General features: G+C 40.2%; 1 protein-coding gene across 1 annotated transcript in view; it reads left to right on the top strand.

Annotated features, from left to right (window-relative positions):
* Positions 1-25,308, top strand: part of RUNX1T1 (RUNX1 partner transcriptional co-repressor 1) — a 130,709-nt gene that overhangs the window by 56,144 nt on the left and 49,257 nt on the right. The window contains 2 exon segments of the mRNA XM_032316914.1: positions 19,128-19,265; positions 21,343-21,584. Coding sequence (XP_032172805.1) covers positions 19,128-19,265; positions 21,343-21,584 — 380 coding nt within the window.

Raw genomic sequence — 25,308 nt, 5'->3', positions numbered from 1 at the left:
CTTATTGTGAAGATTAAATGAGTTAACACATGTAAAGCATTTAGCAAAGCACCTGGCACTTGGTAAATGAATGCTCAGTAAATACAACTGTTATGAAGATATTTTGACAGTATTAGTAGTGGTGGTGGGATGTCCCCCAAGCAGGGAAGGTACATACAAAAATGTCTAATAAATAAGGTGTTACCTTATGATAGGGGAAGAAGCAGAGAGCTTTGGGAGAACAGTACAGCCAGAACTCCTAATTCCCAGTTGGTTCACAGGGCAGAGTCTAATGTAGCAGTGCTATTTTCTTTCTCCCTTTCTTTTTCATTTTCTTTTTTAACTTGATGGATTTCTTTATCTTGTTGTCCTTAATCCTAGCATTTCCAACTTACAGCAGTTTGACAGCAAACATTTATGGAGATCCAGCTCTGTACTAAGCACCTTTTGGAATGCTGGGGTGAAATTAATTATAGGACATTAGCTTTTTACAGGAAGTGTGTATCTCTGTGTATGCATAGAATATACACACATGGATGCACACCCGCAAACACGATTGTAATAGATGATGCTAAATTCACTTAACAGATATATGCAAAGTAGAGTCTAAAGAAAGGAGTCATCAACTCCTTCTGGTTTGAATGTGGAGCAGGGGTAATTAGGAAAGGCTTCACAGAGGTGGTGGCATTTGTTCTGTGCCTTAAAGGATCACAAGCTTGTTGTCATCCAAAGACATTTCAGATACAGGGGAGAATGTGAAGCAGAAATGCTAAGGCATGAGCCAGCATGGCTGGAACTTGCAGCATGAGAAAGTAACAGAAGGAGACATCTACCTTGTAGGTGGGAGTGGCAGAAAGGGAAGCCACTGTGGGCTTCTTAGCCGAATCGTATTTTTGGGTTTGAATGTTAATATCACTCTGGGAGTAATGTGGAGGGTAAGTTGAAGAAGGTGAAATTTGCAGTCTGCCCGGTGAGATAGGGCGATGACTGGCTGCATTGCCAGTGAGGAAGGAGGAAGGTGGGAAGAGAACAGTAGGCTCTGGAAGTACTCACTAAAGAGAACCACAGGGCTCTAGCCATCAGTTGGCTATAGGACCAGGAGGTGGGGAGCAGTGGTGTTGAGGATTATCTCAAGTTTGATTCGGGCAACTGGTTACCATCAACTAGAGTAAGAAATAATCCATCAAGAGAAGACAGTTCACTTTGAAGAATGATTTCCAGGTTTATCTGGTATATAATGACTGAGATATTCCATCAGGAGCTGGATCATAGGTTTGTTTCATAGCGGTGTGTATATTGGCAATCTTGATTCGAAGTCACTTCCGACAGCCAAAACCTTTGGAGTGACTCAGGAAGAAAATATACATATTGTAAAGCGAGGACAGCCTTGAACCCTGGGAAATACCAAGGAAGCAGAGAGAGTTGGATGTCATTAAAACCAGGGGGCAAAATTTCAGGGAGGGTGTGGTCTACAGTGTGAAATGCCACTCTAGAGGGGCCAGGAATTGGGAAGAGTGAAGATTGCCTTTTGGATTTGGCCATCTGGAGGGAGGGTAGTTACCAGAAGCCCCTGTCCATTGTTGGGGCTTGTTTGTGGTCAGTTGCAAAGTGGATGGAAGCGATGACGCCTCAAAGCCTGGCAGTGGGAGAATGGAGGGAATGCCATGGACTCGGAGGGAGGGTTTTGTCTGTTCTTGGTGGGAGAGACTTGAACATGCATAGGTTCTTGGAAGAAGCCGGTAGGGAGCCAGGCAGACTGAAGATAAGAAGGTGGGATGACTGGTAGAACAAAGCCCTTAGAGGGGGACGTTGCCTCTTCTGAAACTCAAGGTGTAGGTGCAGGTAAGCCAGGGTTCTGAGGAAGGGGTTTGCAGCAATTTATGCCTGATGACCTCACTTTGCTCTCTTAAGAAAGGCATGAGGTTATCAGAATTTGGATTCTGGAGGATTGAGGCGAGTCAAGCGATGTCTCTAAGATTAATGCACCCTTGTTTTTTTTACCCAATGACTTTCTTGCCTCACCTCGTCTGTCTGGGGTTGTACCCAGCTGGACGTGCTGGGGCACATTCAGTCTGGAAAGACAGACTTACTTCATTTTCTCTCTCCTGTTCAGCTTTTCCTCTTTGGCTTTATCATACTACACATCTAACCTTGGCCTCAGCATGAACTCATGGTTGTTAACCCTCCTTTTGTGTTTCTGGTTCATGACACCTCCCTATTTCTTTTCTCACTGGGTTTATAACCAGTTCACATTCTCTTGTAGCCCTCATTGAAAGTCAAAATCCTCTCTTCCTCATTTGTTCCAGCAGACCTTTTGGAGTTCTTCTGTGCCAGACACTGCTGGGTCTGGGAGCCCACTAAACTGGAAAGAAAGGAATGCAAAAGAATTTTGAGTTTTTAAGTATTGTGAAGGAAACTGATGAAAAAGTGGAAGAACCTGCTTGGGATTGGATGGTCAGGGAAGGATTGATGTTGAAACAGAGAAGGTGAAAATGAGCCAATCATTTGTAGAGGAGAAAAGGGAAAAAGTAGTTTTTTTCTTAATATTTATCATATACATAAATACACATTTTATGGACATTCAATTTCATTGGATGCTATCTGTGAGTAGGTAACTGCTAGGAACTACTTCTTGTGACCCTATTGTGTCTTTCCTGTGGATACTTCTTCTGTTTCTGAAGGCCCAGTAGCAGACCTGTAGCAGATCTCTTCAGTTTAGGGCAGAGAAGGATTGCGTTTGTTTGTTAATTACCTGGAAATGCAACTGTTCCTGAGCACCTGGTAATGTATTCAGCAGGAGGCAGAAGAGAGGAATGGGATAAAAATACATTCCCTCCACTCAATTGCACTGGGTGTTTCTGCCTTTCCTCTATCCTTCCCCCTTTCCTTCAACTCAGGTAATTCTGATTCACTAAGCCATGAGGAAAAGTGTGCATGTGAGTGTGTGTGTGTGTAGCCACCGTTACTAGTCATCCACGTTATATGGATTAGTTTAAATGACTACTGCAATTTTAATCCTAGAAATTAATACATTTGGGGACCAGAGTAAAGCTCCAGACGTTGGGTGTAGGTGGGTGTCACAGTATCTTTGATATCTTTAGCAAAGGAACAGGATAAGGATTCCAGATTTCTTAGAGGTGAACAGCATAGAGGAAGATACTAATAGAGAAACCAAGGAGAACAGGGAGACTGAACTTAAACCTGGCAGACCTAATAATTTTGCCTCGAGTCAACCTAAGGAGACATATCAAACATTATTTACCAGGGGCAAATCTCTTGTTTTCTTGCATGTCTACACTTCTACAACTAAGTTATTGTTTTCAAAGAAGATTAAGGGTATGTGGAATGATTTACAGGCTTTGGGAACTTTCCTGAGGTGCCCTGGCCAGTACTTTTGAGACGGGTAATGTGCTCACTAAGTGTTCGTTTGACCCATTAAAATAGAGATTCCTAGTGTTATTTACTCCCATGCCAGTCAGGAAATGTCGACATTTCCAGGGAATATCTATGGTGGACTTCTATTGCCCTGTTCCAAAAATTTTCCCACTTTGTTTTTTAAAGGAGCGGTAGTGGTCATAGTGGTCATAGGGATGATTTTGGATCTATGCTAATTTGAGTTACTGTTAGAAGTTAGTAATAATGTGATGATCCTTGAGTGAGAACAACTTCCTTTATATTTAGACATTTATTACTTTCATGATTAATTTATTTGACAGTGTCAAGAAAGTTGTGTTTTTTAAAATGATCTTATAGATCTCTAGCCAACAACATTTTTCATTTGTGCATAGAATGAATGCTCTCTGCAGTTGTCCATCAACGTTTGGTTTGATTTTTCTCCATTATAATTCTTCATGAGCTCAGAGAAGACATCTCTAGTGCTATATGAAATATAAATGATTCCTAGTAAATGGATGGGAATTTAGACTGTCATCTTAATTTAATAACATGTTTACCCACATTCAAAGTATATATACAGATGAAGCTACATTAAGGACTTAATAAGTTGAATTTATTTACGTGTCTAGTTGAGACATAGAACTTAAGGTGGTGTGTGAATTGTAAAAATGTGTCATTCAAACTGTAGCTATCAAGAATTTTATAGTTCTGCATTCCCCATTGGTTTTCCTGAGATTGAAAGGTATATAGGCTTTTAAAGGGTCTTGAAATAAGGGAGGTGAAAATAGACTTACTTAGATGCATTGGAATATACACACGCAGTTATTTCTCTGGTAAATGGAACTTGAGCTTTTGTCCTTTGGGAATATTTATTAGCTATTCAATTAAGGCACATTCTCGGAATTACTTTATTAATTTAAATAAAGTTATGGGCTTCCGTGAAAAATTGTATTGTGCAAAATATTAACCGAGGCAGCATCTATTCAGAAATGATGAATGTGAAATTCATACAACTGTGCAGAATTTATTTTGATCTCCTTATATTTTCACTATATTAAGCTAAGGAGAAATGTATACTTAAACACATACTTTCAGTTCTCAACTGGTATGTAAATATTATTATATGTAAAGAATTTGCTAATAGAATTCATAGACAGTTCAAACTTATCTTTGGGAACGCTTTTAGACAACTTAGCTTTTTAGTGGAATTCCTTTATTTGGAGGGTGCTGTTCAAGGAGCATGTGCTTTATAAAGAATTTGATAATTTATTTGGGGATTTTACCTTAACAGTGCTCTGGCAGACTTGTGGATTCCCTCACCCCATGACCCATAGGTTTTTCTTCTTTCTGTCTGCTACTGTGTGTGGACGAATTTATTACTAAAACAGCATTCGCTCCTTTATTCAATAAACATTGATGTTAGATACTGTTAGATGACTGGGATTCTGAGGTGAATAAGAACTTCTACCTTTGTGATGCGTTCAAGTGTTTTCATGTGCTGTAGCCCCTGTAGCGAACCCTACCTCCTGGACGCTCCCCTTTCGGTCTTCTGGAATCTCAGCTTTTCACTCTTTCAATCCAAAGCTGAACGGTCTTGGTAGGGTTCCAATGAAAACAGTGTATATTGTTACTTAAATTTTTGCACGAATATTTTATTCCTAGAAAAAGCTAGGTGTGCTATATTTACCTAAACCGGTTTTAAGGTGCACAGTTATTTTGTGAATCACGCACCAAGGAAAAAAAATGGTGCCACTAAGCGCTTTGGCTTAGTGCATTGACTGTACGGTTTTGTAGTACTCGTCCCAGCTTCAGAGATGTTACAAGGAGAAAATATGAGGGTCTTAGAATTGTCTAAATACATGGTTAAAACTGAGCCAAAAATATAAGAGAAAGAGGCTTTTCACAGCATGACTATTTGACAGTAACTTGAAAGCTCTGCTTCATTGTGAACCACTGACTTAAGAGATAACCACTCTTCATATTCTGATGTAGATCCTTTGTATATGTATAAGACTTGTACTTACACACAAACACACATCCATCCATTTGTAACTGTCCTAAAATAGTTTTTGTTGTTTTTGTTGTTAAATAGATCTTGTAACTATTCCTGTGATTCGGTATATTTCAAGATCTTTCCATGTAAATACACACATTGTTAAGTTCCACTGTGCGGTTCTATTAGAATTTGAATTGCCAAATGCCTATTGTTAGACAATTAAGTTATTTCCAGTCTTCTTCAGTACAAATGCCTTTGTACACTTGATATTGTTTATTTAGGATAATTTCCAAAGAGTGGAGTTGCTTTATTAATAGGTATACATAATTTGGAGACAATGGATACATATTGTCTGTTATCCTAAAAGAAAATTGGTATCATTTTACAAAAGTGTGCTAGTTGAAGTGTCAGTTTGTACTGTAATCCTGTGTTGTCATTTTAAAAAAGTCTGTCGATATGTTTGATGAAAAAGAGTATCTTCTTTTAATTAAAAAAAAAATACCCGTGAGGTTAAACTCTTTTCCCTGTTGGGTTGTAGGTAATTTATATTTCTTTTGTACAACTCCTATTCTACTCTTTTACAACTTTTGTTAGGCTTTCAAATTTTAATTATTGATTTGATGGAGCTCTTTACATATGAAGGATGTGAATCCATTGTTGTCACATTTACAGATACTTGTTTCCTGGGTGCCACTTCCCTTTATTTAGTTTATGATATTTTTTGTTGTACTCAAGTTTATTAATAAGTGCCATTGTTCATTATGCCTTTCTTATCAAGGTTAGAATCTCTTTATTAATCCTAAGGTTAAATTGTGTATATACTTACATACTTAGTATATTACCTATATATTTAGTATTTTAAAAACATTTATATTAAAGATTTTATTCATATGGATATGAATGACTTTGGATATATGGTATGAGAAAGGGGTTTACTTTATTTTTTCCAAATTGTTGTCTAGTAATTCCTAAGAAAGTTTGGTGAATTGCTTTATCTTTTCCTAATATTACAAGTCATCTTTATTATATACTGAATTCTTAGGTAAGTGTGTGTCTGTTTTGGAGCTTTATATTTTTCTGCTTATTTTAAACTTTTATTCTGCTCTAGTGGTTATTTTTGTACCAGTAGCACATTGTTCAAATTATTATCGTTGTGGTGCATTTTAATAAATGCTAGGCTACTTTTCCTCATTACACTTCATTTTCAAAGTTTCCTAGCTGTTTTCGATTTCATTTCAGATTAACTTTCTCAGTATCTGTAAAATTCTGGAAAAATTCTATTGGTATTCTGGTTGGGATTGCATTACATCTAATGACTATAGTATATCCTAATTGAAGACAGAATGGGCATCTTGACAATTTAAGTTTTCAAAGAATAATTTAGGGTGCACCTGGCTGGCTCAGTTGGAGCGTGTGACTCCTGAGTCAGGGGTGTAAGTTTGAGCCCCGTGTTGGGTGAAGGGAGGACTTAACAAAAATAAAATCTTAAAAGAAAATAGTTTAATGCAGACTATTTAAGGGCCTCCCATGTGTAAGATCCTTGCTTAGACACTGGAGATTGAGTTGAAAAGATAGGAACCTTCATCATTTGTCCCAACCAACTTTTATAATTGTAGAAAGATTTTAAGTAGGTTGTACAGTGTAGGCATATTATAGGATGATATTGTCAAATTCTCGTATTAGGAATACTGCTCTAAAAGCAAGGAGGAGGGGCCTTTGTGCGAGGGACTGGAGGTAGAGAACACCCTTCAGAGGCTCTGTAGGTTCTGAAAGCTAGGCCAGAGGGGAACTAAGGGTGGATCCTAAAAGTATTTAGGAGTGGAATTGATAGGATACCGGGAGTGGATTGGACATGGGAGGAGGATGGTGTGGAGGGAGGAGTCTGAGGACAGGATTGTGGTGTTTGGGGCTTGGTCAGGGGCAGGAAAAGTGATGCTGTGCCAGAAGTTGATAGGAGGAGGCACAGATTTCCTAAGGCAGTTGTTAGATTTGGTACTAAATACAGCTGTCCAGGCATCGGGAAGCAAGCTAGATGACTTGTCTGGTTCTCAGGAGGGAGTCCTTCACCTGGAGATAGGGCTGGTGGGATTTGTTGCGTAGCTGAGAAGGCCTGCATCAGAGACCAGAAGGGAGGAAGCCAATTCAGAAGAGGCGGAGGCGAGGTGGAGAGGAAGGGCCAGAGTCCAGGAACACTCACGAAAACTCCTAAGCCAACTAGAAGAATGTTACCACAGAAGAAAAGGAGTAAGAAGCAGCCCAACAGATCAAATGGTGCTAAGAACCCAAGTAAGATAAAGATTGAACCGTATTTTGGATGAATCACTGGAATTTGTACCTTTTGTTGGGGGGTTTGGGTGGCACGGTGTCAGTGGAAGTCCTACTGACAAGGGGAAGCGGGTATAAATGGGGGTTGTTATTTCTATCACTGAAGAAACTTTGAAATCTCTCTTAAGGAGAATAAAGAATATGATTGCTTTGCTCTACTTGCACCTCCAGATCTGTGTTTTTAAATGGAAAATGTCTGTGTTTGTCCCGTTGTAGTAGGTTTTCGGCAGTGTACTAATTTGTGGGACTCAGTTGATATATGGTGGGAGATGAACTGTTAATGGTCCCTGCCATTACAGAGCATTTTGCTGTGTGGCAGGGGGTGTTAGACCAATGAGTGATTATATGGTTATTTATAATGGTTGCAGTTAGCCCTATAAAGATCTGTTAGATGATACAGAGAGTTAAAATACAGGGGACTGGGGAGGGACCAGGATGACTTCCTGGAGTGAGTGAGTTTGAGCTGAGATGGCTTTCCCAGGCTGATAGGCCCTGAGGTGAGGTGAGGCTTGCAACCAATGATAAGACCAGTGAGATGTGAGATGAGATAGGAGAGGCCAGCAGAGACTAAACCTGTCTAGTTACAGGTCACCTTTTTTTTTTTTTTTTAAGATTATTTATTTGAGAGAGGGAGAGAGAGAGATTGAACATGAGCCAGGGGGAGGGGCAGAGGGAGAGGGAGAAGAAGGCTCCCCACAGAGCAGAGAGCCAGGTTCAGGACTCTGATTCCAGGACCTTGGGATGGAGACCCGAGCGGAAGGCAGCCGCTTAACTGACTGAGCCACCCAGGTGCCCTAGTTGCAGGTCACTTGAAGGGTTTTGGATTTTATCCTGAGCATGATGATAGACCATTGAAACACTTCAAAGAGGGGAGTAACTTGATCCGATCATTATAATGTAAAGTTCTTGAGGGCTGTGGTTTTCTTTTGTGTCCACTGTCTTTTCTCTGTGTCTAAAACAGTACCTGGGACTTTGTAGATGGCTCAGGTAGTTTTGAATGAATGCTTTTATTTTGGCGAGTGAATACTTCTGTGTTTAACAAGATCATCCCACCTGTTGTGGGATAAATGGATTGCGGTATAGGGGGAAGGGTTTTGCCAGGCTAGATTCTGAGAAAGTCCAAGGGAACCTTGGTGGTCCTTGAGGGTGCTCATTGCTATGGAAAAGCATATTTAGGAGGAAGAATAATTTGATGGTGACCCATGTACAAGAGGAAGACATTCAGGATGTTTTATGTAAGAACAACAGAGTCTTGCAGGGATATCTCTAAATAAACTATGATTTAACTTAACCCGCCTTTTTCCAAATGATTCTCCCTGATGTGTTTTGGTTTTGGTTTTTAACATTACCATGAACCTCTAGATTCCTCCTTGCTCAAGGTTTAATTTTATTTTACTGCCAAGCTCTGCAAATTTGACATAGACTATAAAAATGTCTCCTGAATCTTCTTGCCTACATTCTTAAGAGCATTTCCATGCTGGATGCCTGTACTATTTCCAGCCTAGGCTATCGCAAACCAGAACCCCTGCTCTCTTGCCTTTCTTTCCCTATTTATTCTCTGCTCCATATATACCTATAATATAAGACAGAAATGAGCGTATCACTCAACTACCTAAAAACTCTGTGGTTTCCTAATGCCTATCATGTGTAAACTAACAGTACTAGCTGTTTTCTTTAAGAGCATGTTCGATTAAATTCAACAAATAGTCATTTGAGCTCCTACTTCCTTGTCTGAGATTCAGCCGCAGGTACATGCATATGTGGTGTACCTTCATCATTTTCTGCCTTGAGTCACTAGCTCTTACCTGGATGTTGGTACCTGAGGCGCTGGCTGTGTATACCATCCCCTACAGCAGCTCCACAGCTTTCTTAATAGCCCTTAACACTGGCAAATAAGGCAGATATTACTGGAGGAAAATTGTCCATACTGAAAGATTGTGAAATGTTTGGGTCACTTATTATTTAATGATTTTTCCCACTTTCTGGAATAATCTGCAATTTGGCAGCAGGGTTGGCAGCAGGGTGTTCTACAGATACATGTGATCAGTTTATAGACCCTTCGTTATAACTATGTCTTTCGCTGCTCCTTACATAAGCAGGAGTTACTTTTCTGTGCATTTGGGTGATTTGGTTTTTCCTTAAGTATTTTTATCACTGCCACGCGGCAAACATTTGCTGGCTGCCTGTGCCAGGGGGTTCAAACTCTTCTCAAACAGGAGACTCCTTTTTTTTTTTTTCTCCCCTGAAGGAAATCTTAAATAGAACACTAGTGCATAAAGCACATAGATGTGGAATGGTGCTGGTTGAAGTGGGGTAGCTAAACCCTGGGCTGCCTGATAACCATGTAGGGGCCTCTAGGAAGTGGTTCTTAGACTTGGCAGCCGGGTCACAAGAGTAAAGGTGGTGACAGCTGTGGGAGAGATGACAATTCCAAGGAACTAACATGTAGAGGTAGAAATTTCTTGAAGCTGACACTGTGGTTAGGGAGACACTCAGAACCAAGAGAAGTCAGTCCAGCACTAGCTAGATAAAAATACTCAAGAGGAAGGGCAGGGAAATTCCCATTGTTGTCCCCATAAGCACATGACCCAAGCATTATTGAAACCATTTTTTTCTAGAAATAGTGGTAGATCAGTATGGATTCACTTCATTCTTTTGCCTGTCTCCCGTCTTAACCCAAGTTCATGCTCTTTAAAGGCATGAAGTTGGTCTTTAGGCTATCCCCTTGGATTCCAGGTTAGCTGCTGGTCCAGCCGCTGAACTGGCTCGTCACAGGACTGAGTTCTTGGCCTTACTAATTTCCTGTCTTCCACTCCCACTTTTTTCAGAGCTGAGAGCTCCCTTGTCTTAGTCACTGGATTTCAAGCCATTGTTTTTTCTACCCCTTAACCACCAAATGAAATCCTCTGCAGAAGCACAATTTATAAATCAAGCAAAAGATCTGAGTGGGATTGAAGGTGTTTAGGGTCGAGCCAGTGCTTCACCCTTCCTCATCCCTGCTCTTCCAGTCCGCGTTGTTACCTCCAGGACTTCCGCCATGGAGCCATGATTCTAGTACTGCGCCGTGGTTCTGCGAACACAGAAGCACTCCAGGGCCGAGTTCCCTAATAGGGTAGCCACCAGCCACAGCTGTGTAACTGTGTAGCCTTGGCTGTTGAACTCTCAAGTGTGGCTAATGTGGCTGAGGAACTAAATTTTAAATTTTTCTTAACTTGAATTAAAATTTACATGGTCACAGGTGGTCAGTACAGTAATATTGGAAGATGAGGTTCTAGTATGATGCTTACTCTCCATTTAACATTTATAGAATGTGTCCTTATTTCAGTTTCCTAGATCACGTATAAAAGAACGTTGGTTTTAGATGATCTTGAACTCTAAGAAGGCCTGGAATAGGTTCTGGCTTGTAGTCTTGCACAGATTGTCCAACCTCCCTAGGCCTCAGTTCCTTTTTATAAAAAATCTGTAATACCTTTTCATAGATTTAAAGAGACAAAGCATGCAGAGATTTTGGTGCAGTACCCAGTGCCAGATTCTAGGTGACTTATCCTAATAAGTTGGTTTTTGTGTGTGTATTTTCTTGCTTGTAAAAATAAAACATTCTTATTGTAGAACATTTGAATAAATGAGAAAATAGCAAGAAATTAAAAATAATGTGTAATCCCACCATCCGTAGACAAGCAGCAGAAACTCTTGTGGAATGTAGGAAAAAAATAGTGTTTTGGGTTCATAATATGCTTTTCTCTTCATTTTGAATGTGCATATGTATGATTGCACAATTACTGTCAAAAAGGGAGCTTTTGGTGACTGTGGGTTATATGTATATAAATTGCCTTACATAGCCTTTTTAAAAATATTATATAAAAGGCTTTTAGAGAATATGTTGTGATTACTGAAAGGCTGGTGAATTCAATAATTTACTGGTGTCTTTTTAGATTTATCTTTGGTGATTTAGTGTTTTTAGAATATAGAAATTCTTTTTAGAATTCTTTTAGGATGATAGAACAAAGATGGAGATGATTTTAAGTTAAATTTATCATATCTCTTGAAAGTTCTGGAGTCTCAAGGTTATGACTATAGACATCCCTTATGACATTATAGCAATCCATATTCATTTAAAATACTAAATGCACCAAACAGCTTCTGTGTATCAGGCACTGTGTAGAGTGCTGAGAATATAAAAACAAGTAAGATGTCTTCAGTATCCTTGAATAAATTATGATGTAGGTGGGGAGACTGACTTGGTTCTAAATACAGGGTGGTCAGCGTTACAAGAGGGATCTAGACAGGGTAGTAAGGGAAGACGGGCCTTTCTGGATCAGCGGAGGGTTCTTTGGCTGAAGTGACACACAAAAGAAGTTTTAAAGGAACAGGGGACTTCACCAGGCAGCAGTGGAGTGTAGAATATTCTAAGGAAGGTAAAGGATGCGGTGTGAGGGACGCCTGATTGACCCACAAGAATTTAAAGCTGCATTAGTTCAATATGGAGTTCAGAGTTCAGAGGTGGGGATGGGGGTGGAAGTGAGGAGTTCAGATGAGTCTGGAGCAGTTAAAGGAATCAGATGGGTCCCACAGGTCTTCTAATGCCCCATTAAGACACATGGACTTTATGCTTAACATTGCAAAAGGTCTTTGAAGATTACTAAGAAGAGGAGTTAAGGAGGAGTAAGATCTCTGATCACATCTGTGACATACGTGGTGAAATGACTATGTGATTTGGAGAATGGACCAGAGATGAATAGTACAGGGCAAGAAGACCCTTCAGTGGGCTGTTGATTAGACCAGGTGAGAGATGATGGATGGGGAGGGGTTGAATCCCTCCTTCCAGGCTGGGGAAGGGATTAGCCCTCTGGATGTTTGGGGATGGGAGGTCATCCACACAAGGGCCATTGGAGACCATCAGCACACCAATGAAGTCACTAAGAAAAAGGTATAGAGTGAAAATTTGAAGAGGAACTATGCAGGAACGTTGGGGGAGATATCAGTGCTTATCACAAAGGTGGAGAAAGGTGAGCCATAAAAGAAACTGAGAAGGAGCAGCTGGGATGGCCTGAGAAAAAGGAGGAGAGCGTTGGAATTGTGGAATCTTGGGGACGACCATGTTTCAAAAGGGAGAGAGTGGTGAACCGGTGTCAGATGTTACAAAGGTGCCAGGTAAAGTCCCAGTGTTTGTTGGTTAAGAATGAAGAGATCATTGAAGAGTTTCAGTGGGAGTTAGGAGGCTACCTTGATGTTACATTCCACTATTATTTTAGTCTGAGTTCTTTGGTTTCACGTAAAAAGTAACTCAAACTAGTTTTTAGGCAAAGGAGGGATAGATGGACTGCAAACTGTAGATGCTTTGGAAGATCACATTGAAGGAATTTTAGAGATGCTGCTAGCCCCAAAGATCTAGGAGAATGATGACTTTTACCAAGCACTATCAGGATACTCTCATGCCATTTCTCATCATTTCTTTCTGCCTGTTAGTTGCCGCCTTTTTCATGAAATACCTGCTTTCTCAAAATGGAGGACAGTAGGGAGTGCAGTTTTTGACCTCTTGGAGTGGGATTGTTTTTCTTCCTTCAAATCTATAGGTAAAAATGTTTGGAGAATGACTGACATTGCCCATCTTGCATGAGCTGCTGTGCCTGAGCCAGCTGCTGGTCTCTTCATACAAGGTCATGAACGAACATGGTGACTCCCATGGTAGTTAAGAGATTAGTAGTTATGGCAGGTCCCAGTATGGGGAGGGAAACTTTCTAGGCAGACAGTACTTGAAGAATGGGAAATGAGGAGGAAGTGAAAGTGAGTGTAGAGTACTCCCTTTAACCTGGGCTATGAAAGTGAGTAACTAAACAGGGACAAGTGGACATTGGTAGGATTATTTCATAACCAGATTCTGGTAGAGATTTAGTAATGAGGATTAATGGTGTATTTGAAAACAAGAGGTAGATGTTAATTGTCATGTTTGTGGGTAAAGATTTCTATGCAGACACGTTCTTATGGACATAGATATTTATGTGAACAGAGGAAGTCTGGTTATAATCACCAATTTCAAAATAATTGTGTGGTCCCTTTATTGTCAGATTTATGTTCTCTGGGTAGTCTTCTTTGCATTTGAAATGAACATAAGCTGTATCTGTAGAAAGAAACCAGAGAATATTAGAGTTTGCAGAAGATCCCCGAGGTCATATAATCTAGGATGCTTAATTTTATGGGTACAAAAAATAGACCCCAAAGAAGTGAAGTGAAGGCATTGCGGATATAACGGTGCCTATCGGAAGGAGAGGGTCTGCTTCTTCCTTGGGTCTCTGATTAGATAGTGAGGAAGTCTTTCCTAAAACGTCTTCCATAGACCTCCCTTCATGACCCCTTGTCCAGAATTGGAGCACAGCCCTCATTTCTGAAACCTGTTGCTGATAAAGGGGAATGGGACAACCTGAGCAAAATCAGGACTTTTCCAGCAAGAAAGAGAGAAGGGCTGTTCAGCAGGAACTCTATAGTATCTGTGATGTAAGCTAAACTCATGAGCTTATATTGTATTCTGTGGACAACAGACGCTCCCTCCCGAAGATTTTAAATGATGAAAAAGTTAAGGTCATATTTGTGTTTTGGGGGGGGGGGGTCATCATCAAACACCTGTGATAAGATGTGAGGTAACAGATCATTCTTCCACTTAACCATGTAAAACCATGTGAGGTGATCACAGAGTCGAACTCAATTTCAGGTCCGCAACATTTTCCCATGTTACCTACATTCGATTTTCTAATTATATATTTATATGCTGTTGATGGTTATGTGTTTATCTTTTAAATGAAACGTTTGAAGAAATGCCATCAAGTAGTTTTCCCTGGTTGGGGTGATTGGGTATACAACACGCACATACATATAGACACACAAGTATTGTCCACATAGGCTGTGGTAAATGCTAAAATAAAGGCCCAGCCAGCATGATGTGGTTGGTGGCTGGGGCACCTGGACAGAGCTGTAAGAGGGTCTGTAATGGGCAGCGAAGAATGGGGTAGATGGGGCAGATACTTCTAGATGAAGGAAACAACAACACAAAAAGGGAGGCAGAAAAGCCAGGGAGTGTCCAGGTGCCCTGTACAGACAGAGCATAGACGTGGGGGGAAGGCATTGGAAATAAAGCCATGAATGGATCACAAAGAGGCAGGCCCAAGCGAATGGAGATCACACATGTTGGTGCCTGACGTGAGTACACACTGTGTCAGGGTTCTGAGGAGGCAGAGAGGATTGTATCTCTATTCTTTTGAGGAACTCATTTTCCAGATAACTTCCCTGGAAGACCCACTGCTAAGGGCTGAGTCTATGTTTGAAACCAAGTCTGTCCTCACTGGGAAATTTGTCTACTATTCCAAATAGTCATCCATTGTCTCATTCCCTCAGGTGTAAAATGTTAGCATTTGACTTTTATTCTCAGGTGTTATTCAAGGGTTCCAAGCAGGAATGAACTTTCTAGAAGGGCTCAGCAGGGAAATGAGATGGCAGCATTGTGGAGGCTGGGTGAACACCATGCCGGTCTGTGGACGGTCTCTTACAGTGTCTCACACGCAGACAGTGGAGTCACTAAGTGATTCTGTTGTCAGGTCTGTGCTGTGTTTTGCATAGAAATAAAAAATTCTGTACCTAGTTCTGTGCCTCCCTAACTGCCTTCTCCTTCCCGGTGGTAGTACTTGAGTTCCTCTTGGGCTTACTCCGCTTTACTGAACTTCTTGCTCCTATAGCTGGTGCTCGCTCACTCCAGTCAGACTAACTCTGGCCGAACTGCTTATGCGCCAAGAGGTTTCTCAATCCATAACATCTCCTTGGACACAGCTAATTCTTCTATTATAACTGCCATGATGAACGCGGAGAGAAAAAGATGTTCTGTCTACCAGCCCTGAACTTCCTATTTACCCAAATCATCTCTAGAATAGGATGTAAACAAGGCAAATACAGAATGCCTCGTCTTCCTACCTTAAAAACACATCTGGAACTGTTTGAACTCACTAAAAGTAAAATAAGTGCTATGGTAGATTATGCCATACCTCTTCTTTTTACCTAAAAAAAGAAAAAAGGAAATGGAAAACATACCACTTCTAGAAGGCCTTGACACTGAATTGGATATTGAAATGGTATCAGTAATGTATTTATATATGCCACATTTTCTTCCATGTTTCAGCCATCTTTGGGACATATGTGTTGGATATTTGCCAGGTGAGTTGAAATGTTACCCCATAGGGGAGATCTTTATTTAGAAGTGGTGAGAATCCTTAAGGTAGAAGTAAAGTCAGTCCTTTCAATTATATATACCTTCCTGCTCTGATAGAGACTGGTTTTCTTTCTTTCTTTCTTTCTTTCTTTCTTTCTTTTCTTTTTTATCATTTTGTGTCAATCTTTCAATAAATGTAGTATTCCCCTGCAGGGACTAAAAATAGAAACTACGTCTAAGAACAGTATAATTTTCAGAAACTTAAAAAATTGCATAAGAAATATTCTAACTTAATATTGGTTTTACTGTATCCTCTAATTTGAAGTGGAGTGAAATACTTCAGTGGTTGAATCATAGCCCTTTTGCTGTTTGCTATAAAAGTTTCAAGAATATATATTTCAAAATGTTTTTTTTTTAAGTAATCCAAAACAAATGCAACAGAACTCAGCATACTTGAAACATATTTTCTGAATTTATCTTAAATCTCTCTACTCCAGAGAGAGAGAGAGAGAGAGTGTGTGTGTGTGTGTGTGTGTGTGTACGTGTACCTGTGTGTGTGTGTGTGTGTGTGTGTGTGTACGTGTACCGGGTTAGGCCTGGCTGGTTACTTCACCATCGGTCCCCATCCTGGATTGATTGCACTGAACAGCATAGAATGAGTTACATATGGTCCCACTTTGTCTAAGTTTGTAGGACCTCTCGGTTGGAGCTCCATTTGATCAGAGTGAAGCTAACCGTCACAGAAATCTGGCTAAAGTCAAAATCCTAAGTACATACATAGTATACGTATATTCCAGTTAGGATAGATATATTCCTGTTAGAAGCAGCGGTGCGTTTTGTTTGTTTGTTTTGTTTTGTTTTTGCTATTTATTGGCTTAGTGGTTATTGTTCTTCAAGTATCAGTATCATTTGAAGAATCATAACAATGTCACTCATCTACCTTTTATTGTTGTTGTTGTTACTATTATTAAGTTTGGAGAGGAAGGCCCCGTTGTCAGTTTTATCGCTCGTTTCCTTTTCTCTTAGCGTCGGCAAACAGAGTAAAGACACACAGGGATTAAGATATGTTTTCCAGGTTAGGTTTTGCCCAGGAGGTACATGGAGGTAAGTACGGTGTAGGAGCTGTGCCCGCTAAGGGTCTGCTTTTTGGGGTAGACAAAGCCATCCCGAGTAACTTTCTCCGCACGTAGGCGGTTTTCTCCCTGTGCTGATCTTTTCTCTCTCCTCTTTGCCTTCCATTGCTTTATTTATTTATTTTTTCATTATTCCCACTTCCCCTTCCCCCTCCTGCTCTTCCTCTCTCTGTCTGTGCGACCACGTGCTTCAAATCTGTGTATCTGGACTGCCTTCTCTCACAGTTCAGCGTGAGTGTTAGCAGAATGAAAACCAGATGGACCAGCAGTTCCCACTGTTATCTCCCAGCCGACTTTGGCAAGTCTCCCTCGATCCCTCCTTCCTTGGCATGACAGAAATATTTGCCTTTATTTAGGGAGACTTGTATTTGCTGCCGTACCTCTTCCCTCAGCTGCAACATAAGCGGAAAGCTATTTATTCCCTTGTTGCTGAGGTTGGTTGAGGTGAGTAGACTGTGCAGTGATTTTAACCGTTGAAAAAGCGGTTTTAAACCTGCCTAACTTCTGTGTTTTCCTAGAGTAAGTGATTTACTGATTCTGGGTCTTAAATGCTCTGGAATTGCAGTATGAAGATGAGTTACGAACAGGAAGAAAAAGGTAGAAATGCTCTCCATGGTGTGTTTTCACCATCATTTCACTCAGAACACGTATTTACTGAAGGGACAGTTGCTCCTCAGCCAGCAGTCGAGATTAAGAACTGGAGACCCGGCTGCTGGGTTATCGAAGTGCTGTTCTTAGAATGATGATTATATTTTCATTCTTTTATCACATTTTCCCTAATACGGTGTATTTCAACCGGAAAATGTTATGTTCTCTTGCTACCCAAGTCTTAACGAATCGGCTCTGAATAAAGGTGTGAGCTAGGTTTGGAATTGCCATAGTAGTAATTTGGATTTTTCATTTTTAAAGAACAGACTTTTAAGTAATTTTTGAGAATTTCTGCCTCTGGTTATCATAAGGTTTTAAAAGACTCTTTCTTGATCAGTAGTCTGTGTCACATTTTAAACAGTCCAAGTGGGAACCATCTGCATCTGAGACTGTAAAAGGCACCTCAGACATTTTGGGGGGAGTGTGTGCACACGTGTGCACAGGCACACGGTGTTTGTAGAAAATTGGATCTGAAGGAACAAATGAAACCCACTTTTTTTTTTTTTTAAACTGGAGATCTGTTGCTTTGATAAACAAATTTGACTGACCCCCCCCCCCAAAAAAAAAGCAGCTCGAAATTTCAAAGGAAAAATAAAAATATGCTTAGTAGAAAACAGTCCTGAAGCTCAAATGCTCATTATTGGGTAATCAGGAAGTTTCTCCATATCTGTCCCACATGCATGAAAAAATACAGGGAGAGACGGTCTCCAGTTTTTCTTAGTTGTCAGTTTGGGGGTTCTTCCATTCTTACTCTGCGTGGGATTATTAATCGAAGTATTGGTCTCGTGTTTTCTAAAATGGTGGTTCGTAAACTCACAGATTCTGAGTAAATTAGTTTACCTTCGTTGTGTAAAAGACCGCATTCTTGTAGTGGCGATTTTTCAAGCAGGGCAGAGAAACACTGATGTGTGCGCTGTCTCTGGGAGGCCTAACCTCCTTCATCTACTAGGCCAGAAATGGAGCGTGGAAAAGGAATGGCAGGTGTTACGGAAAAATCATTGCGAAATGCTGGCTCCTACAAGTATCTCACCTGCCTAACAGACTTCAGATTTGTGTCGTTTCTGAGCTAAAGGGTTTATTACCATTCTACTTCCCCATCTATTTTTTAGCTCTTGCTAATGTTGGCTTCAGCTTCCAGTGAAGTTGTGCTCTTGCATATAACACTACCAAGGTAGCATCTGCCCAAGCCAGAAATAACAATAGGATGTAAAATAACCCAGTTACAAATGAGGTCCTGCCATCTGTGCTACACCTTCTTAAGTGGGGTTTGGATGATAAAGTCCTGATTTAAACTTCAGTAGATAAGCCTACTTTATTGATAGGAGATGTCGGATTTCTTCTGTTCACTTGCTTGTAAAAAAGAGGAGCCCCACTTAAAAACAAAACAAAAAAACAAGAAACAAAAAACCACGAAGGTGCTTAAGGAGTAAAATAACCTGTTCATGGTGGCGTCCTCCAGATCGGACTGAGAAGCACTCCACGATGCCAGACTCACCTGTGGATGTGAAGACCCCATCCAGGCTGACTCCTCCCACCATGCCACCTCCCCCCACAACTCAAGGAGCTCCAAGAACCAGTTCATTTACGCCGACGACTTGTGAGTAGGCATTTCTGCATTTCCTGTTTGCATTTTAAAGTCTAAATTTTTTTTTCCTGCATATGAAAATTAAGGGAAAATAAGATCCAGCAACAATGTGTGCCACAGACATGAAGCACCCCTCCCTGCCACCAAATCGTTTAATTGGCAGTGAGCAGGTATTAAGCCTTTGCAGACGTATAGCATCTTCAGTATAGTTTGTGTGACCGCCAATATTTGCCTGCCTTTCCATTTTTGCTTCAGAGTTGTAGTCTGCTTTGATTTCTGTAGTGAAGAATACAGCATTCATTGGGTCTATGACTCCATTTTTTATCATTGTAACTTTTAGTTCGACTCAAGGTGTAGCTCCTTATTTTAGTTTGTACGTTTTGAATTGCAACATGTTAATATCCTACAGTTATTTCCAGGTTGCTTCTGGTCTTCTAATGCTACTTTCTTCTGTTATTTGCAAATAATATTGAAATCTAGCAGTCTTAAGTTAGAAGGGGTAGGGCTCTAGGCAACAGTCACATATGGAAAACTTCCTGAAATAAGGAGCATCTTTCTTGTCTCGAACCTGCCAGACTTTTATTAAATCTTTACTTACTTCCAGCTTGACTCAGGCCTTGTGTTCTGAATCAGTGGTGTGTGTTGCTTTCTGGGTTGTCCCAGAAAAGGAAAGGACAGAACATTCTGACCAGAGAGTAACTTCTCTTTCTTTCCTATATATTCCAGTAGGGATAGTGGATAGCTTTGTTTTCAGTCAGTCTCAGAATCCTGGTCAAAAGTGTCATAAAGGATTTGTGAAACTAATAAACGCTATCTGTTGCAGATAATACTATTTACAGACCATGTGCCGTGAAGTCTATATGAATGAAAAATAACGAACAGGCAAAAACAGATAGATCCGTGGGATTATAAGGGATTGGCAAAATACACAGCCCAGGCTGTTTAGGCAGCGTCACACTGTCATTTAAAAGACCTTTCCAAACGTGCAAGGAACAGGAGGCTGCGCCGGTGCCAACTTGTTACTCTGTCATCTTGTATTTGGTTTGTTGTTACCCAAAGCCACAGGGATAGGCATATGTCTCCTGTGAGAGGTCCTAGTGAGCAATCATTCCGTGACAGGGTACTTTGGTGCTCATTTGGGACAAGGGACCATTTCATTATCTTGAAACTTTTAAGAAGAATAAAGTACTTACGACATCTTCCAACCACAGTTGGAGATAATCTGTCAACGTTCTATTAAAAAGATGGGTTTGATAAAGATGAGTTTGTTGAATTAATAGATTTAATACGATAAAATCAACATTGTCTTCAGTGAGGAATGTGCCAGATTTTCCAGTCTTGTTCTTACGAGTGATCTTGTTGTTCAAATAAATTTTATCGGAAATGAAGTTATCAAATTACCACCCACCCATGCTATTAGTTGGAATGAGATGTCCCTTTTCGATTTCTTGAAATAACTCTTTGATAATTACCATATCCATTTGGCTTCTTATGCAAAATTTGCATTTTCCCTAAAGAAGTGGTTAAGAAATATGAGGGGGAGAAAATAGCCTTCTAATTGGGTGGTATAAGGTTAAAACTTGAAAGTCCTATTTCTATAAACACAGCTGTCAGTTGTATGTACAAAACATGATTAAAAATGTTCAGTGATAAATTTAGTCTCCACCAAATGTACACTTTCTCTGGGGGAACAGTTTAGAAAGGAATGGTCCCGTTATACTGATGTAAGCCTGTGACAAAAGGCTGACATCCCACCACTATTTGTTCTGTGTTTGAAACATTTCAGGTGGTTGGCATATGTGCACATGGGAGGCAGGGCTGTCCCTGTGTTACAGCCGACTCCCATTTATTACCAGCTTCCGTGTAGAATACCCTCACGCAGGGTGAGGACTTAGGCTCATTTAGTTACAGAGGACCCGAACCTGTGGTAATCCTGTGAAGTCAGAGCATTTTACAGCAAACCCCCAACAGTTGTTAAATTACACAATCCACTAGATTTAAAGGGAATGAAGCTTGGTTATAATTTCCTTGTGCATATTCCCTGTAAATTTATTTATTTTTTTTCTTTCTGATTTTGTGCTCTCGACAGTAACTAATGGCACGAGCCATTCACCCACAGCCTTGAATGGCGCCCCCTCGCCGCCCAATGGCTTTAGCAATGGGCCTTCCTCCTCTTCCTCTTCTTCTCTGGCTAATCAACAGCTGCCCCCAGCCTGTGGCGCCAGGCAGCTCAGTAAGCTGAAACGGTTCCTTACTACCCTGCAGCAGTTTGGCAATGACATTTCTCCAGAGATAGGAGAGAGAGTCCGCACCCTCGTACTAGGACTGGTGGTAAGCAAATGGAAATGAGCCCAATTTTCTGGGGAAAGGGGTAGTGTGTGTGGGAGATTCACAATATGGACTGTTCTCCCAGCTGTTTTGTTCTAATGCACTCCACACCTGGAGATTGCATGTTTAAGTCTGAGAGTTCTGTAGTAACAGGGTTCTCAAGTGTGCATTATGTATGGATCCTCCCACTTTGGTTTCTTGTACTATTTGACTAATAAAGATAAGGTTCTACAAATTTATTATTTTCTTAGTCGTGTGTGTGTGTGTGTGTGTGTGTGTGTGTATAAAATTCCATAGGTATAACCTCTTGGCATGACCAGGGGCTTTCTTCAATGACAAAATGTTTTTAATTACATTAATGATTCACTTAATCTAATTGGCTGCTCATTTTGACATAATTGCTTTGAGAGATTTTTTTTTAAATTATCCGTCCAGATGAGCAAGGATTTACAACCAGGAATACATTGTTCTTCTATGTGTTTTCATTTTTGAGGCTAATAACACTTTTTAAAATTTTGATTGTGGTAAAATATATGTAATATAAAACTGACCTTTTTAACCATTTCTAAGCGGGTGGTTTAGTGGCATTAAGTAACATTCACAATGTCGTGTAACCATCACCACCATCTGCTTCAGAACTTTTTCATCACTTCAAACTGAAACTCTGTACCCATTAAACAATAATACCCCACTTTCCCCTCCCCAACCTCTGCTAACCACTAATTGTTTAAAAAAAAAAAAAAGTTTTTGTTATAGGTAGAATTACTTAAGCCATTAGTTTGAAAACAGAAGTATTGATTTTATTTTTTTTTAAAGGCTTTATTTATTTGTGCAATAGAGAGAGAGCAGGAGAGCACAGGCAGGGGGAGCAGCAGAGGGAGAGGGAGAAGCAGGTCCCCCGCTGTGCAGGGAGCCCAATGTGCGGTTCCATCCCAAGACTCTAACCTGGGATCATGACCTGAGCTGAAGGTAGTTGCTCAACCAACTGAGCCACCCAGGTGCCCAGAAGTACTGCTTTTAGCACAAGTCCATGTTTTATACATTATCACACTGGAAATTAGAACATATATCATTTGGGGGGGGGTGTTCCTAAATCACTTTTATACATGCTGTGATTTTCTGTACAAGTAGAGGATTTTTACTTAGGAAGGCAATTTTCCCGTAGCACATTGAGTCATGGGGAAGCTGTGAGTCACATATTCAGCCCTTATGGCGGAACTCAAATTCAGGTGACGGGCGCCAGTTTCCTTTCTCTTGAAATAGATCATTCATTTTTATGATGTGGATGTATCATGCGCAAACCCATACTGGTTGGTTGGTTGAGGTTTTTTTTTTGTTTGTTTGTTTGTTTGTTTGTTTGTTTTGCAGAAGAAGCCCCAGAATTAAAGCCCAAGTTAGAATCTAGTGCGGTAGACATGCTTCAAATCACAATAACTCATATTTGACAGAGATTTTGCAACTCACCTTTTTAACTCTTACCTCCTTCTACTCTGCGCTCCTAAGAACAAAAAGCTTTTGCATTTCCCACAATCTGCCGGCTCCACCTTGCTCTCCTCCAGGACTGGAAGGTGATTGCCACAGAACTGTGTCAGCACATTGCAGTTAGTTTTGTCAATCACTTACCTTTTCCTTTTATTCATTCTTGAGTTTTACATAATGGGTTTTGCAACTCACAAATAAATTAAACCTAAGAACCACAGAATAAGTCCAAAGCAGTGATTGTGTTAACATAAATGGTGAATATGTTCTATGTAACAAAAAACTGTTTTTTTGAAAACTGCTTTATAAATTTGATGTGGTCTCTAACAGTGGTTTCCATAACTTCACTAACAGAAAAATTTGGTAACTTTAAGTCGATTTCCCACATATTAAAAATGGCATACTTTTGAGTATAATACTTTTTTATAAAGATAGGCATTTATCTAAAAACCTTAGGAAGATAAGTTAGGGGAAGACATTAATCAATATTGCTTTGCATTTAATAGGCAGGCAGTGAAAATTTGTTAAGCAAATGAGTAGAGAATGGGTCTTTTTAAAATTTTGTTATTTGAATATAGTTGACACAATATTACATTGGTTTTAGGTGTACAACATAGTGTTTCAACTTCTCTATATGTTATGCTCTGCTCGCCCCAAGTGTAGCTGACATGTACTACCATATAATACTATTACAGTAATATTGCCTACATTCCCTATGCTGCGCCTTTTATTCCTATGACTTCTTCATTCCATAACTGGAAACCTGTATCTTCCAACCCCCTCTTCACCCAGTTTGCCCATTCCTCCCATAACCCCCCACACCCTTCCTTTTTGGCACAGTTTGTTAATAGAGAACAGATTTTTTTTTTCTTTTTTTTGAGCATTTGACTGAAAACTTCTATGCGTGCCATTTTATTTAATCTTGGGACTTGGGGTAGTGATTTTATACACATTTTACATGTGGGGAAACTGAGGTTTACAGAAGTAAAATATACAGCGCTATACCCAACTTGGTGACAGGCCTGTGACTTGAATTCAGGAATTATTCATAATGAATCACATTCTGCTATTATTTAGATGGAGTTAGGACAACTTAGTAGAAACAGGTTTAATGCACAAAACAACTGGTGTGGCTTTAGGAAATAAGCCATTGAGACAAAATTAAAAAAAAAAAAAAGACTCTCCCTGATCACTATTGTTACACATAGGAAGTTAGTGTTGATTCATAAGTTTCATGTGAAGATGTTTTGAGTTCAGAAGTATAAACTTAGAATCTGGTGTCCCCACACTTTGTCATAAAAAGAAAAGGAACTGCTCAAAAAAGTGGGCGGAGCAATATCTTGAAGGAGTTATGTCACTAGTACCCCAGTGTCCTCAGGTTTGAGGGTGATTGAGGTGTTGAGGAAGCTGAGACACAGTTTACATTTGTGATTCTGCACAGAGACTGGGGAAGATGAACCGAAATATGGTTAATTTACCCAACACTTTTACAGAAAGTTGGTTGTCTATTGAGCAGATGTTTCCCCCCACCAAAAAAAAAAACCATATGCACTGCAGGATAAAAGCCCTGAGTAATTGGGGCTGATCTGGGATAGGTTAGGAGCCGGTTTAGGTCATTTTGTGCAGTCTCATTTAGGTTGAGCAGTACATCTTGCCTGTAGGATAAATGGAATGTTTTTGATAACTGGGGAACATTTTCACCCTCTGTAAGACTCAGGGCCTCAGAGAACTGGCCAGCCTTTTCCTGGGCTTTACTAGTCAGCGCGCCACCCAGCTTAGCTGCTCATCCTGACCCAGGATGCCTTGGTAGACAAAGCCTGCAAGATGAAAAGACAGAAGAGCACTCCTATCAGCAGTAACACAGATGTGACATGTGGGATGAATTGAGATTCGGACACTTGCCTTCGGCCTTTAAGTGATCGGGTGTTGTTCTTTTAAATCTACCCGAGTATGTTTGGTTTCCATAAAGGTCATAGAAGTTTCTTCATAATGGCAGAGACTTCTCTGGCAATTAAACTATGCTACGGTCCCTGCACATTATTCTCCAAGTACCACATTTAATGGGTTGCGTTATCTGATGCGGTTTTTGGAGGTGGGTGATGACTGCATAATATGCGATCTTTTTTACAAGATCAAAAGGTTGTCTGTTGAACGCAGGGCTTCCTGCAAGTGTGTCTGCTGGTTAGTACACTGTGTTGTAACAATATTAGTAATTTATTAGCTTCAGTGTTTTTACTATTTACCAAGA

The sequence above is a fragment of the Mustela erminea genome, chromosome 16, assembly GCF_009829155.1.
Source record: "Mustela erminea isolate mMusErm1 chromosome 16, mMusErm1.Pri, whole genome shotgun sequence".
Classification (NCBI taxonomy): Eukaryota; Metazoa; Chordata; class Mammalia; order Carnivora; family Mustelidae; genus Mustela; species Mustela erminea.
Note: the sequence above shows the minus strand (reverse complement) of the source record. Positions and strands in the feature narration are given on the sequence as shown.